We start from the raw sequence: 14,697 nt of genomic DNA on the forward strand, positions 1-14,697 counted from the left end.
TAAGTATAAGTATATTTGCTTTTCTGAGTTAATTGGTCTTATTTTACTATGTGTTTATTATATTGGAGCCTTATTAAATTGAGACATTTTTTAAATTACTTACTTATCATGATTAGAGGCCTTAAGTTTTAATGAAAAAATAATTTTAGGCCTAATAAAAAAAAATGGGCCTTAAATTACTACCAAAAAAAAAAAATTATTAAAAAACTTTTTTGGGCAAAATTTTTTTTTTGGGCCTTATTAATCCGGAGGTCCTAAGCGAGTGCCTCTCTCACCTAATGGTCTAGCCGGCCCTAGGGATGGGTCATAAAATGACCTTGCCTTAAAAGGGTTTCACGTCAATACGTCATTAGAAGAAAAAAAAAATGAAGTGAAATAATGCATATATCTCTAACTTCAATTCCTTTTTTTTTTTTTTTTTTTTTACATGTTCGCACAAGAGGAGGGAGGGGGCTTCGAACTAGTGACTTTCACTTCATTAAGTGTGGTCCCAACCGATTGAACTACCTCTTAGGGACAAAAAAAAAAAAAGCACTTTTAATGAAGCTTCAATAACACGACATGACAAAAAAGGTCAAGCCTAAAACATAAAACTACCTAAAACCTTAAATAGAACATTACTAGCCTACCTCTGGAAATAAGGAAACTTTAGTGATTGACTCTTTAAAATAAGGAAAGAAAATATAACTAAAGCTACTCCTAAATCCCAGTTGCCTATATTAATTTAGGGTGTAACTTGTTCTACATCAATCTCAATTGCTTGAAACAAAGATGTCTTCAAGTTGGCTTCTGTTAAAGTGTTGATTTAACAGCTTCAATATCGTACAGTCTATTGGAATTCCAATTACTCATTTCAAATGTTCTTTCTTTCTTTATGTTTTCATATACAATAAGAAATAGTTCGTTAACTGTGATATACTAATAAAATGTTAAATTTTATTAAATACACTTAAGTCACCTAAACTACGAGTCATTTTCAAAAAAGTTCTAAAAACTGATCACAAGTCTGATACCTAGATATATTAAAACTACCATTTTGTGGCATATAAGGCACTCCATTAGTCTTGGCAGTCAGTTTAAATGGAAAAAGTGAACTTTTCTATCTCTCTTCCTATAATACCCATAATTTATTAAAATCCAAAAATTAAAAAAAAAGAATGAAAGAAAAATAATAACTTTAAAAAATAAAAAGAAAAACTGAAAGAAAAGAAAAAAGAGCAACACAACTCAAGGGGTGGCCGAACCACCCCATGAGTGTAGATTGGCCACCCAAAATCAAGTGGGATGGGGTGGCTCGTGGGTCACCTCAAACCCCCAAAGGTGGTTGGGGTGGTTCACGGCCAGCCCCTTCCCCCTTTCCATTTGGTATTTTTTTTTTTTTTTACATATTAATAATTATAAAGGGTAAATTTGGTTTTTCAATAGTCAAATTGAGAGTATTTTTGAAAAATTTCAGTCAAATTTGAGTTTTCTATCCATTTTAACGATTAAGAGCATTCCCAATGGAAGAGCCATATTTTTATGTAAAATGGCTCTTCAAAACTCACTTTTATCTAGTTTAGCTAAGCCATTTTTAAGTGTCTCCACATCCGATTAGCTATATTTCTAAAAAAAAGGTGGGAAAAGATTTGGGAAAATGATAAAGCAGGAGAGAGAAACACTAAAAAAGAAAATGGCTCCCTTAAAAAGTGCTGCTACATTTAACTTTTTTTTTAGCTCTTCTAATCAAATATCTATTTTACATATATTTTTTGCTCATCCAATGTGGGAGGTTTTTTGAACATTTGAAGAGCTATTATAGATAAAAGTAACATTTGGCTCTTCCATTGGGAATGCTCTAACGCTAACAGAGTATGCATTTTTGCCATAAAATATTATTTTGATTTTTTCAAGTGCCACACCTGTCAATTTGTAGAGCTTTTTTGAAAGTAGCTAGTAGTTATGGGGAATAAAGTGTATTTAACTCTTAATAACATAATTTTTTTATTATTTTATAAATGGGTATTTCAAATAATTAAGAAATAATATTTTTTTAAAAAAAACTTAATATTTACATTTTTTATTTCAAACCAAAAATTTAGGTGAAAATCCACAATGTTGAAGTGAATGAATTGGTTAAAATTTTGTCCAACACTGAATAGAAATTTTAATGCCAACACTTTATAAATTATCCTCTTCACTTTAACTATAAGTTGAGTGATGGAGAAAAGAGCTAGCGGTCGAGCCTTTGAAACACCACCTGTGTCACACGCATGGGCAATGGGCTTTTAGTGCTATAAAGCGCACCTTACACTTCAAATTTCGATTGACTCATGATTAATTAGTTCGATTTATACTTCGATCGATCAAACTAGTGCAATACAAAAACTCGAGAACTTCAATCTTAATATGAGCGACCTAACGATTAATTGTCATTATTGGTACTAAGGGTTATATGACTTTTGAAAAGCAAGGGTACCTTGCGTCCTTAAACTGAAAACCATTTTTGGGCTAACCTAACTACCATTATGAGGGGACAATGATGAGGGCATGGGCCTGGGGATTGTTATATGTCATGGCCTCCCAGTGACCAAAGGGATAAGGTTAAAAGGTTAAACTAGCAAACCATGTGAGCTGACAACTTAGGCTCCCATTTGGATCTCCAAGGACCCCTAGGCCCTAGTGCACAAAACTTATTGAGCCGGACCTGGTTGCAAGATATGCCGAAACTCAAGCCCATTTGGCGAGGAGAGACATACAACTAGCCCCAACAAGAAGAGAGACATTAGCCCCAATTAGAAGGCATAAATTGGCTTGCATCCTAGGGTTCATAAATCAACCGCTAGAAGATCAACAAGAGCCATGTAGATTAAGATCCCAGCTGACGCTGCGTTCAGAATTCCTTCAACAATCAAGGCAGTGGGGCTGTTCTCGTTGTATACGTTGGATATTCCTGTTCCAATTGCAATCCCAATTGGTGTTGTAAGGGAGAAGAATAGCACCATAATTGATGTAGTTCGGACCTTGAATTTTGCCTATAAATATTGCATGTACAGGCATCAAAAAAGGCAGCTAAAAAAGAATGACATATTTGTGTCAAAATTGAAGTTATAAATGCATGGTGATATATATATTGATTACCTGAGAGATGCATCCACCAAGTCCCATGCCCTCAAAGAATTGATGAAAGGTCAATGCAGCTAGAAGAGGCCTTATTGTTTTTGGACTTTGAGAAGCACCCAGAGAAATTCCAATTATCACTGAATGTACCACAATTCCCAATTCCAAAACCTGCACTTTACTCAAACCCAGTTATTCTTCATCCCAATTCCAAAACCTAAAGAGATGGACTGTACATATAGCATGTATCTAAAATTATATAAATTAACTCTAATTCAACCACTCAACCATAACATGTTGATTTCGTATTAAGTTTACATTGAATTCATGTAAAAAAACTGTTGGCTATATATATATATGTTACATGTTAGATTCGGGTTGTGTCGAGACATAAATATAAACTAAATAGGTCAACTCTAACCCAATTCATTTAACTAAGCAGATTAGACTCCTCAATATTTGATTGTGTCGAGACATAATTATAAACTAAATATGTCAACTCTAACTCAATTCATTTAACCGGATTAGACTCCTCAATCCTAACTCGGTTAAAGAAAACGATACAAAACATGATTAATGGTCAATAATTGTTTTTTTTTTAAAAAAAAAAACAAAAACCAAAAAAAAAAAAAAAGAAAAAAAAAACAAAAAGAAAAAGAAAAAGTTGACCTTGGAGTCATTACTCAGCTGTATTACTCAATAGTGACAGACGTTATTATAGGAGGGGTCGTGGCATGTATTCAAGAGTCACGAAGTGCCGTGGCCTTCCTTTTAGGGTTCCACGTCATTAAACAAAAATAAAAATAATAAAAACTCCGAACATTAAAAATTACCTGCGATACGACTCGATGCCGAAGAAGGTCCAACGAAGTAGAAGCGGGGCCATGGGCATGCGTTGCATGAGTGTGAGCGTGAACGTGCATGTCACCCGCCTTCTCCACGTCCTCAACCCCTCCTTGAGCGCCGCTATTGAAGCCGGAGCTCCTGTAATACGACGTCGCAAAGGCATCAACCATCAGAGTCAAGATCGCCGACGTCATCGCCACGAACCCCGCGAACGGAAACGTCTGCCACGGCTTCTCGTCCAGACATGGCGACGTCAAGCTCTCGAAAGCGTCGGGAAGCACGTGGATGAACCCGGTCGACAATATCACGCCGGCGGCGAACGCCTTTATAATGAAAAACACGCCCTTCTCGGGTCACAAGGCCGGAATAGTCTTACCTAGTATCGGAATACAGACGCCAATTGCGCCGGCGATGAGTATGGAAGCGATGGCGGCAAGTTTGTACACCAGCGCCTGATGCTTGTCGCGCTCTCCGTCGTCGGCGTCGCACGTGCAGTCTCCCCAAACTAAGGGAGGGAGCAGGATTAAGAAGAAGAGACAAAAGATTTGTTGAAGGGTCGACATATTGTGAATGTTCGGAAGGAAAAAGGAATTTGAGAGAATATGATGAGGGAGAGAGGTAGTTATATACTAGGACAAATATATGAGCTCATGAAATCATTGTTGCCCATGATTTGGAGAATGACGACAATCCTCATTGGTAGGTTCGTTGACTTTTGATACCAAAGAAATATCGCCACTATGCTAAGGTTGAAGAAATAATGAGGACATCCCAAAGATGATCACTACTTTTAGGAATCCATTATATATATCGAAAAAAATGAAATTTAGTTTTTAGGTTTTAATGTAATTTTAATTTAGTATACTTAGGTTTTCAATTCTAACAACTAGGTCACTAAGTATTCATTTAATTTTAAATAGGCAATTATGTTATCCTATAGTCATGTCAAACTAATTATCAATTAAGGCAAAGTAACTTTGGTTTGACATGTCATATGCCAAATATACGTGCAGGGACAGAACTATAATTTTAGGGGGATGGGGGACGAAGCTAAAAAAAAAAAAAAATTGTAGAGCTTTCGAGTATCCATTTCATTTAAATTAAATACGTAAACTTTAGAAGAAATTTTTAAAATTTTATAACATTTTTTGAATTTTGCAAGGGCCGAGAACCCCCACGGCTAGTGGTGGTTCCACCCTTGTATACGTACCATGTAATAAAATTACATTAAATTAAATATATTCTAAATGGAAAATTAGAAAAGTTAGAAAAAAAAATCTTAATTTATAATATTACTATATTTGTAATTTTAAGTAATTGAGCCATGTGACACATCACGTACGCACATGGCATGTCAGATAAGAGATACTGTATATTAATTGATTAGTCTGCCATATGACATACACTCTTAATAATAAATTGGAATAGGTTGATGGAATGACCAATTGTAAACCAAAGAAAAATGGAAGGACCAAATTTTCTAAACTGAAAAGGACCACATTAAATTGCACAAAAAAAACTTAATGATTGAATTTGATTTTGTTGGAAAAGTTAAAAGAGTGCTGGAAGAATGAATGTCGACACACTCCACCGAGAAAGGAAAGAAAGTCGATTCAAATTTTAGGTCGGATATTTTGTTGATATATATTTTTTTTTTTGCAGAAAAGATATCTTTCTTTGCCTTTCAGGAAAATGGATAAACATCTAGAACCCAAGGTTCTAAATTACAAGAACATGAAGCTCTAAAGGTACTAAATGAAAAAGACAATCAGGCAAGGCATGGATCCAAACTTGATCTGACGGGCGTCGCAGACTCTCCTTGGCCAGACTATGGGCCGCTTGGTTTGCTCCTCTCCTCACGTGTTGAACCATCCAGCTCCTGCATGTACCTAGAAGGACCCTGTCATCGTCAACAATATGCCCATAGGATATTTTGTTGATAAGTTTACCTTTTAGGTCGGCAAGTAATTAAGTGTTAATTAACATTTTGTTTTAATTAATTGTCTTGCCAACAATGGGAATTAATAGTTTTCATTAAAAGGTGTTAGGATTTCATTAAACTTCTTCATTGTTTTGATATTATTGTTGTTATTGTCCATATAGGCTTCCAAGCTAACGTAATCATATAGTTGACAATGTCATTTTGTGTTGATCATGAATTTCATGAATCTATCGTAATTTAGAATGATAACACTTCGCTAATTCAAGAATAAGTTAATTTAATTATATTTCATACAAGAGCTTCTTTAAGAAATTGAGCTTTTAAGTCAAAAAAGAGTAATGTTAAGTACCATATTTTTATCCTCCTAAAGCTGATGTGACTTTTAAAATTATCATTAAACTTTAGATGAATCATACTTGAATTTTGATTCAATAATGATTTTGATCCATTAAATGTCAATTTAGTGTATCCAACTGAAGCTCGCTCTGAAATTTGAGTGAAGAGTTGAAAGATATGCCGAAACTCAAGCCCATTTGGCGAGGAGAGACATACAACCAGCCCCAACAAGAAGAGAGACATTAGCCCCAATTAGAAGGCGTAAATTGGCTTGCATCCTAGGGTTCATAAAATCAACCGCTAGAAGATCAACAAGAGCCATGTAGATTAAGATCCCAGCTGATGCTGCGTTCAGAATTCCTTCAACAATCAAGGCAGTGGGGCTGTTCTCGTTGTAGACGTTGGATATTCCTGTTCCAATTGCAATCCCAATTGGTGTTGTAAGGGAGAAGAATAGCACCATAATTGATGTAGTTCGGACCTTGAATTTTGCCTATAAATATTGCATGTACAGGCAACAAAAAAGGCAGCTAAAAAAGAATGATTTGTGTCAAAATTGAAGTTATAAATGCGTGGTGATATATATTGCATGCATTACCTGAGAGATGCATCCACCAAGTCCCATGCCTTCAAAGAATTGATGAAAGGTCAATGCAGCTACAAGAGGCCTTATTATTTTTGGACTTTGAGAAGCACCCAGAGAAATTCCAATTATCACTGAATGCACCACAATTCCCAATTCCAAAACCTGCACTTTACTCAAACCCAGTTATTCTTCATCCCAATTCCAAAACCTAAAGAGATGGACTGTACATATAGCATGTATCTAAAATTATAGAACTCAACTGTACTTCAACTGGTTGACATGTTGATTTCATATTAAGTTTATTGTTAGCTATATATATGTCACATGTTGGATTCGGACTTTGTATAGACATAAATATAAACTAAATAGATCAATTCTAACTCAATTCATTTAACGGTACAAAACATGATTAATGATCAATAATATAAATTAAATAGGTCAACTCTAACCCAATTCATCTAATCGGATTAAACTCTTGATACTAACTCAGTTGAATAAAAAGGTACAAAAGATGATTAATGGTCAATAATTACAAAAAACAAAAAAAAGTTGACCTTGGAATCCTTACACAGCTGTATTACTCAACAGTGACAGACGTTATTATAGGAGGGGTCGTGTCATGTATTCAAGAGTCACGAAGTGCCGTGGCCTTCCTTTTAGGGTCCCACGTCATTAAACAAAAATAAAAATAATAAAAACTCCGAAAATTCAAAATTCAAAATTACCTGCGATACGACTCGATGCCGTAGAAGGTCCAACGAAGTAGAATCGTCAACGAAAGAAGCGGGGCCATGGGCATGCGTTGCATGAGCGTGAGCGTGAACGTGCATGTCACCCGCCTTCTCCGCGTCCTCAACTCCTCCTTGAGCGCCGCTATTGAAGCCGGAGCTCCTGTAATACGACGTCGCAAAGGCATCAACCATCAGAGTCAAGATCGCCGACGTCATCGCCACGAACCCCGCGAACGGAAACGTCCGCCACGGCTTCTCGCCGAGACACGGCGACGTCAAGCTCTCGAAAGCGTCGGGAAGCACGTGGATGAACCCGGTCGACAATATCACGCCGGCAGCGAACGCCTTTATAATGAAAAACACGCCCTTCTCGGGTCGCAAGGCCGGAATAGTCTTACCCAGTATTGGAATACAGACGCCGATTGCGCCGGCGATGAGTATGGAAGCGATGGCGGCAAGTTTGTACTCCAGAGCCTGGTGCTTGTCGCGCTCTCCGTCGTCGGCGTCGCACGTGCAGTCTCCCGAAACTAAGGGAGGGAGCAGGATTATGAAGAAGAGACAGAAGTTTTGTTGAAGGGTCGACATATTGTGAATACTCAGAAGGAAAAAGGAATTTGAGAGAATATGATGAGGGAGAGAGGTAGTTATATAGTAGGACAAATATATGAGCTCATGAAATCATTGTGGCCCATGATTTTGGGGAATGACGACAATCCTGCATTGGTAGTGGTTTTCAGTTCTTAAAACTAGGTCACTAAGTATTCATTTAATTTTAAATACGCAATTATGTCATCCTCTTGTCATGTCAAACTAATTATCAATTAATGCAAAATGTCATATGCCTAAATATACTTGCAGGGACAGAACTATAATTTTAGGAGGATGGGGACGAAGCTTAAAAAAAAAAAAAAAAAAAAAAAAAAAAAGAAAAGAGTTTTTGAGTATCCATTTCATTTAAATTAAATACATAAAATTTAGAAAAAAAAATTTCAAATTTTATAACATTTTTTGAATTTTGCAAGGGCCGGGAACCCACGGCTAGTGGTGGTTCCACCCTTGCATGCATGTATATGTACCATGTGATACAATTACATTAAATTATAAATATATTCCAAATAAAAAATTAGAAAAGTTAAAAGAAAAAAAAAATTCTTAATTTATCGTACTACTATATTTATAATTTTAAGTAATTGAGCCATGCTACACATCACTTACGTACATGGCATGGCATGTCAGACAAGAGATATAGTACAGATCAAGTCTGCCATATATATGACAGACACTCTTAATAATAAATTGGAATAGGTTGATGGAATGACCAATTGTAAACCAAAGAAAAATGGAAGGACCAAATTTTCTAAATTGAAAACATAAGGACAACATTAAATTGCACAAAAAAAAAATTAATGATTGAATTCGATTTTGTTGGAAAAGTTAAAAGAGTGTTGAAAGAATGTCGACACAGTCCACCGAGAAAGGAATTAAAAGAAAGTCGATTCAAATTTTAGGTCAGATATTTTGTTGATAAGTTTACCTTTTAGGTCGGCAATTAATTAAGTGTTAATTAAGATTTTGTTTTAATTAATTGTGTTGCCAACAATGGGAATTAATAGTTTTTCATTAAAAGGTGTTTGGATTTCATTAAACTTCTTCATTGTTTTGATATTATTGTTGTTAATGCCCATGTAGGCTTCCAAGCTAACGTAATCATATAGTTGACAATGTCCTTTTTGTGGTGATCATGAATTTCATGAATCTACCGTAATTTAGAATGATAACATTTTGCTAATTCAAGAATAAGTCAATTTAATTATATTTCATACAACAGTCTGTTTGAGACTGAGTTTGAGAAATAAAGTTTTTAAGTAAAAAAAAAAAAAAAATTTGATAAAAGCTTCATTTTTAAGCTTTTGTCAAATGTGTTTTGGCCATTTTTAGGCTTTTTAAACCTTTAAAAGCGCTTTTAATTTTTTTTACCTTTTTTCTTCAAATAAATTTTTTGAGTGTTCAATTCACTTTTAGGTCTCTCAAATCAACCCTAAGTATATGTGGTTATGTTTCGAAAATGAATAACGCCAAAAACTGTACTTTCATATTGTCACTAGCTCACTGTGTTGAGGTAACAATGTGAATCAACGGTTTTGATCACCCCTTATTTCACAAAATAAAAAAAATTAAAAGGGCAAGTTAGCATTATGATCACGTCAACGGGGTAGAATAATGGTGAGATAAAAGTAAGGTTTTATAGCATCATTAGTAATGTTATATATTAAACTCTCATCCAACTCAACTGATATGGTAGTGCTATTAGTCCTTGGATCAACCATCGTTAAAAGGTGTTCTAAATAGCATTTCTTTGAACCAATTAGATTTTCCTGAGTCTTAGAACAAATAGGTGCTCCCCCTTTTTTCTTTTATTTTTTTCTTTTTTGTTAATGAATAAATTTTTCTTTTGTAAAATAAAAATTTAATTTCTAGCATTATTTTTTTTTTAAAAAAATGCAAGTGGGCTCTTGTACGGGAGAAAAAGCCCAAACAAAATAAAATGGGCCCAAAAAAATCTTATTTTTCACCGTGGCTGAATATACCTTTCTCCCCATTCTAACTTTTGGTCTTAAGCCCAAAGCCACTTAGGAAAAGTCCATTTGGTCTTGGAGATGAACCTTGACCCAGAAAGAAAAGGGCATTTTCAAGGAAAAACCAAATAGGCCTTAGAACTTTAAATAGGCTTTTAAGAAAAACAAGTTGGACATTTTTCTAAACTTCAAGAAAAATTATAAGTACAATTCAAAGTTTGATATGATTAATGAAAATTGGACTTTGGCCCTTTAAAAGTAATTATTTCACGAAAATAAAGAATTTTGGGCCATTTTGAGAATTAAAAGAAAATTAAAAGCAAATGGACTTAAAATTTCGGATTTTGAAACTTAGGCCATTGAAATTTTTGGCATGGGCTAAGAAAAGTTCAATTCGATTTGGATTTGGGCCAAGACCCAAATTGGAGAATGGGGAGAAAGGTATATTCAGCCATGGTGAAAAATCAAAGGGAAGAAATTTTTTTGGAGAAACTGCAGTTTGGCCCTCTGAACTTTCAGCCGATTTTACAAACATCTCTCAACTTTCAAATCTCTCACTTAGGACCCCTCTGTTAGTTTTCAACGTTAAACTTAAACGGTTTGGCTTTTTATGCCCATTATACCCTCACCCAGTCCACTTGAAATTTCAAAAACACCAAAAAATACAGCACCCACCCCAGCCCAAGACAACACCGTTTTGGGCACCTTTTTTAAAAATATTAAGATTAAAAAAAAAAAAAAAAATAAGAGCCACCCCCTTAGCTAAAAGGGGGTGGCCAGATCACGCCATTTTTGGCCAAGGAGCCACCCCGGCCGTGGCCGGTTTGGCACATGAGAATGCCAGAAAGACATAGCATATAATAATGTGCCAAAATTTATAATTTATTGGCACATTTTTTGTGTGTCAGAATCTCCATTCTCTTGCACATTTTCATGTGACAATTAGTGGCACATGATAATGTGCCACCAACTTAGTGATACATAATTTAATATTAGCAATTATTTATTTTAATACCAAATTTTATTTAAAATCAAATTTGGTGCCACCTGATAATAAATTAAAAGAGATCATAATCATACACACAAAAAACATAATACGAAATAATTAGTTACTAATAAATATATATAACCGCAACCACATCATTGTTCCTTACAAACATACTGCCAATTATATAAGGGTCCCTCGTGTTGAGCCGGTCTCATAGAAGCTAAGGCATGCATGTTCTTCATGTTGCAGCTGATGGAAAAGTGAGATTCTTCTGATGGGCCGACGTGAGTGGAATTATTCCCAACACCTTTCACAAAAGCCTTTAGCCACCGGAGTTCCAGGATTGCAAGAGGAGACTCATAGAAGAATGGACCAGAAGTTATGGAGCTTATGTAGTACTAGAAGCAAACTGGTTGTTTGTTTGGTACGAGTGAGGTGTGCATTACAAAAACTTTGTAAGTGTATCCTACTTGTAATTTGAATTTTTCTATAGTAAACGAGCTTCCTTGGTTTAAATGCTCGGGAGTGGGTTTACCTTTGTTCTACAAATAGTTTTCACACTAAAATTGATTAGGTAGTGAAGCCCAAGATTAGGCAGGAAAAGAAGGCAATGATTGAAGAAGAGCCTATTTGGTTTTGCAAACGTCAACTCGACCTAGTTGCTTATCACAAGGGAGATGAAAAGATGGCAATGTTGGGTAGTGGAAGTTAAAGGAACATAACCAGAAATAGCAACTTTCATATCCAAGCTGTGCACAGAGAAAAAAGTAAAGTAAAGAAAAGAGAGGGCCAAAAACAATAGTGAAGTGTGTAAGACTTGGACCACCATGCATGTTGGCTCAAGCTTTTTCCACCTTCCAACATCAAGAAAAAGATAGTGGGGACACAGAAACAATAAGAGCTGTCCATGCCACTATCCTCCATTAATATCTTATCTCTTTATATTTTGATCTTGTTGTTGCATGTCACATCTCACCTCTCTCTCTTGCTGTATCCACCACAGCATAATTGCCATGGAGGCAAATATATAATTTGATTTACAAGTTCAGCATGCTTGGGCCAGAAATTCAGGGTCCTTCAAATTCAAGAAGAGAAGATGGACTATATTGGAAGTAAAATCAGAATATGATGATGCTAAGGGGAGAAAATGAAGGAAAGTGGTCCGTTGTTTGAGTCCTCACTTGACCGATTCATTGTTGGTTCTTGCCGACGGGGAGTTTATTTGGAAGGGATGGGTCATAAAATGACCTTGCCTTAAAAGGGTTTCACGTCATTAGAAAAAAAAAAAAAAAATGAAGTGAGATAATGCATATATCTCTAACTTCAATCCCCTTCTTTTTTTTCTTGAAAAAAAACAAAAACACTTTTAATGAAGCTTCAATAATACAACATGACAAATAAAGTCAAGCCTAAAACATAAAACTACCTAAAACCTTAAATAGAAAATTACTAGCTTACCTCTGGAAAGAAGGAAACTTAGTGATTGACTCTTTAAAATAAGGAAAGAAAATATAACTTAAACTACTCCTAAATCCCAGTTGCCTATATTAATTTAGAGTATAACTTGTTCTACGTCAATCTCCATTGCTTGAAAGAAAGATGTCTTCAAGTTGGCTTCTTAAAGTGTTGATTTAACAGCTTCAATATCGTACAGTCTATTGGAATTCCAATTACTCATTTCAAATATTCTTTCTTTCTTTATGTTTTCATATACAATAAGAAATAGTTCGTTAACTGTGATATACTAATAAAATGTTAGGTTTTATTAAGGGTTAAATACACTTAATTAAGTCACCTGAACTACGAGTCATTTTCAAAAAGGTTCTTAAAACTGATCACAAGTCTGATACTTAGATATATAAAACTACCATTTTGTGGCATATAAGGATCTCCGTTAGTCTTGACAGTTAGGTTAAATAGAAAGTAAACTATTCTATCGCTCTTCCTATAATACCCATAATTTATTAAAATCCAAAAATGAAAAAAAAAAAATTTAAATAAAAAGACAGAAAAGAAAAAAGAGCAGCACAACTCAGAGGGGTGGCGGAACCACCCCATGAGTGTAGATTGGCCACCCAAAATCAAGGAGGAGGGGATGGCTCGTGGGTCATCTCAAACCCTCAAAGGTGGTTGGGGTGGTTCATGGCCAGCCCCTTCTCCCTTTCCATTTGGTATTTTTTTTTTTTTTTTTTTTTACTTATTAATAATTATAAAGGATAAATTTGGTTTTTCAATAGTCAAATTGAGAGTATTTTTGAAAAACTTCGGTCAAGTTTGAGTTTTCTATCCATTCTAACGATCAACGCTAACAGGGTATGCATTTTTGCCATAAAATATTATTTTGATTTATTCAAGTGCCACACCTGTCAATTTGTAGAGCTTTTTTGAAAGTAGCTAGTAGTTGTGGGGGATTAAGTGTATTTAACTCTTTTATTAAAATAATAACATAATTTTTTTTATCATTTTATAAATGGGTATTTCAAGTAATTAAGAAATAATATTTTTTTAAAAAAAAACTTAATATTTACATTTTTTATTTCAAACCAAAAATTTAGGTGAAAATCCACAATTTTTAAGTGTATGAATTGGTTAAAATTTTGTCCAACACTGAATAGAAATATTAAAGCCAACACTTTATAAATTATCCTCTTCACTTTAACTATAACTTGAGTGATGGAGAAAAGAGCTAGCGGTCGAGCCTTGGAAACACCACCTATGTCACACACATGGGCAATGGGCTTTCAGTGCTATAAAGCGCACCTTACACTTCAAATTTCGATTGACTCATGATCAACTAGTTCGATGTATATTTCGATCGATCAAACTAGTGCAATACAAAAACCCGAGAACTTCAATCTTAATATATGAGGGATCTATCGACTAATTGTCATTATTGGTAATTAGGGCTATATGACTTTTGAAAAGCAAGGGTACTTTGCGTCTTTACCGATAACCATCTTTCGGCTAACCTAACTACCATTATGAGGGGACAATGATGAGGGCATGGGCCTGGGGATTGTTATATGTCATGGCCTCCCAGTGACCGAAGGGATAAGGTTAAAAGGTTAAACTAGCAAACCATGTGAGCTGACAACTTAGGCCCCATTTGGATCTCCAAGGACCCCTAGGCCCTAGTGCACATGCAATATTTATTTCGTAACTCTATTTTTTTATATAGAGTATGAGCAAATTACTTTACCAAATCATATATATATATATATATATATATAAAAGCTGAAACCCCACCAAAAGTATCTTAAAATTGCGATATGTGGGGTGAATTCATTTTTTAAATGTTAAATTGGTTTTTTAAGGCATATTTTTTTAACCAATTTTTTAAAAGTAAACCGATTTTTTCTTAAAAAACCGGTCATTAATTAGCGTCATTAATTGCGTTAATTATATTTCAAGAGTTTTCCATATATAAATAATAAATTATTCAATAAGTTAAGTATTATTAATGTCTGAATCAAATAAATAAACAAATAATATAAATCAAATTATTATGTATTAATACGTTTAGGATTCTCAAAAAAAAAAAAAAAAGACGTCATATATATATATAACCGGTATATATATATATATCTTTCATA

At 34.7% G+C, this 14,697-nt stretch overlaps 1 protein-coding gene and 1 pseudogene across 1 annotated transcript; both read right to left on the reverse strand.

Moving 5' to 3' along the window:
* Positions 1-2,271: 2,271 nt before the first annotated feature.
* Positions 2,272-4,514, reverse strand: LOC132181080 (zinc transporter 8-like; annotated as a pseudogene).
* A 1,882-nt stretch (positions 4,515-6,396) lies between these two features.
* LOC132182605 (zinc transporter 5-like) lies at positions 6,397-8,128 on the reverse strand. The gene is made up of 3 exons (XM_059595900.1): positions 7,535-8,128; positions 6,822-6,971; positions 6,397-6,716 (listed from the first exon to the last, which is right to left on the reverse strand). Exons 1-3 carry the CDS (start codon positions 8,123-8,125, stop codon positions 6,411-6,413), a joined length of 1,047 nt encoding a protein of 348 aa, XP_059451883.1. The 5' UTR covers positions 8,126-8,128; the 3' UTR covers positions 6,397-6,410.
* Positions 8,129-14,697: the final 6,569 nt, after the last annotated feature.

The sequence above is a fragment of the Corylus avellana genome, chromosome ca5, assembly GCF_901000735.1.
Source record: "Corylus avellana chromosome ca5, CavTom2PMs-1.0".
In the NCBI taxonomy this organism is placed as follows: domain Eukaryota; kingdom Viridiplantae; phylum Streptophyta; class Magnoliopsida; order Fagales; family Betulaceae; genus Corylus; species Corylus avellana.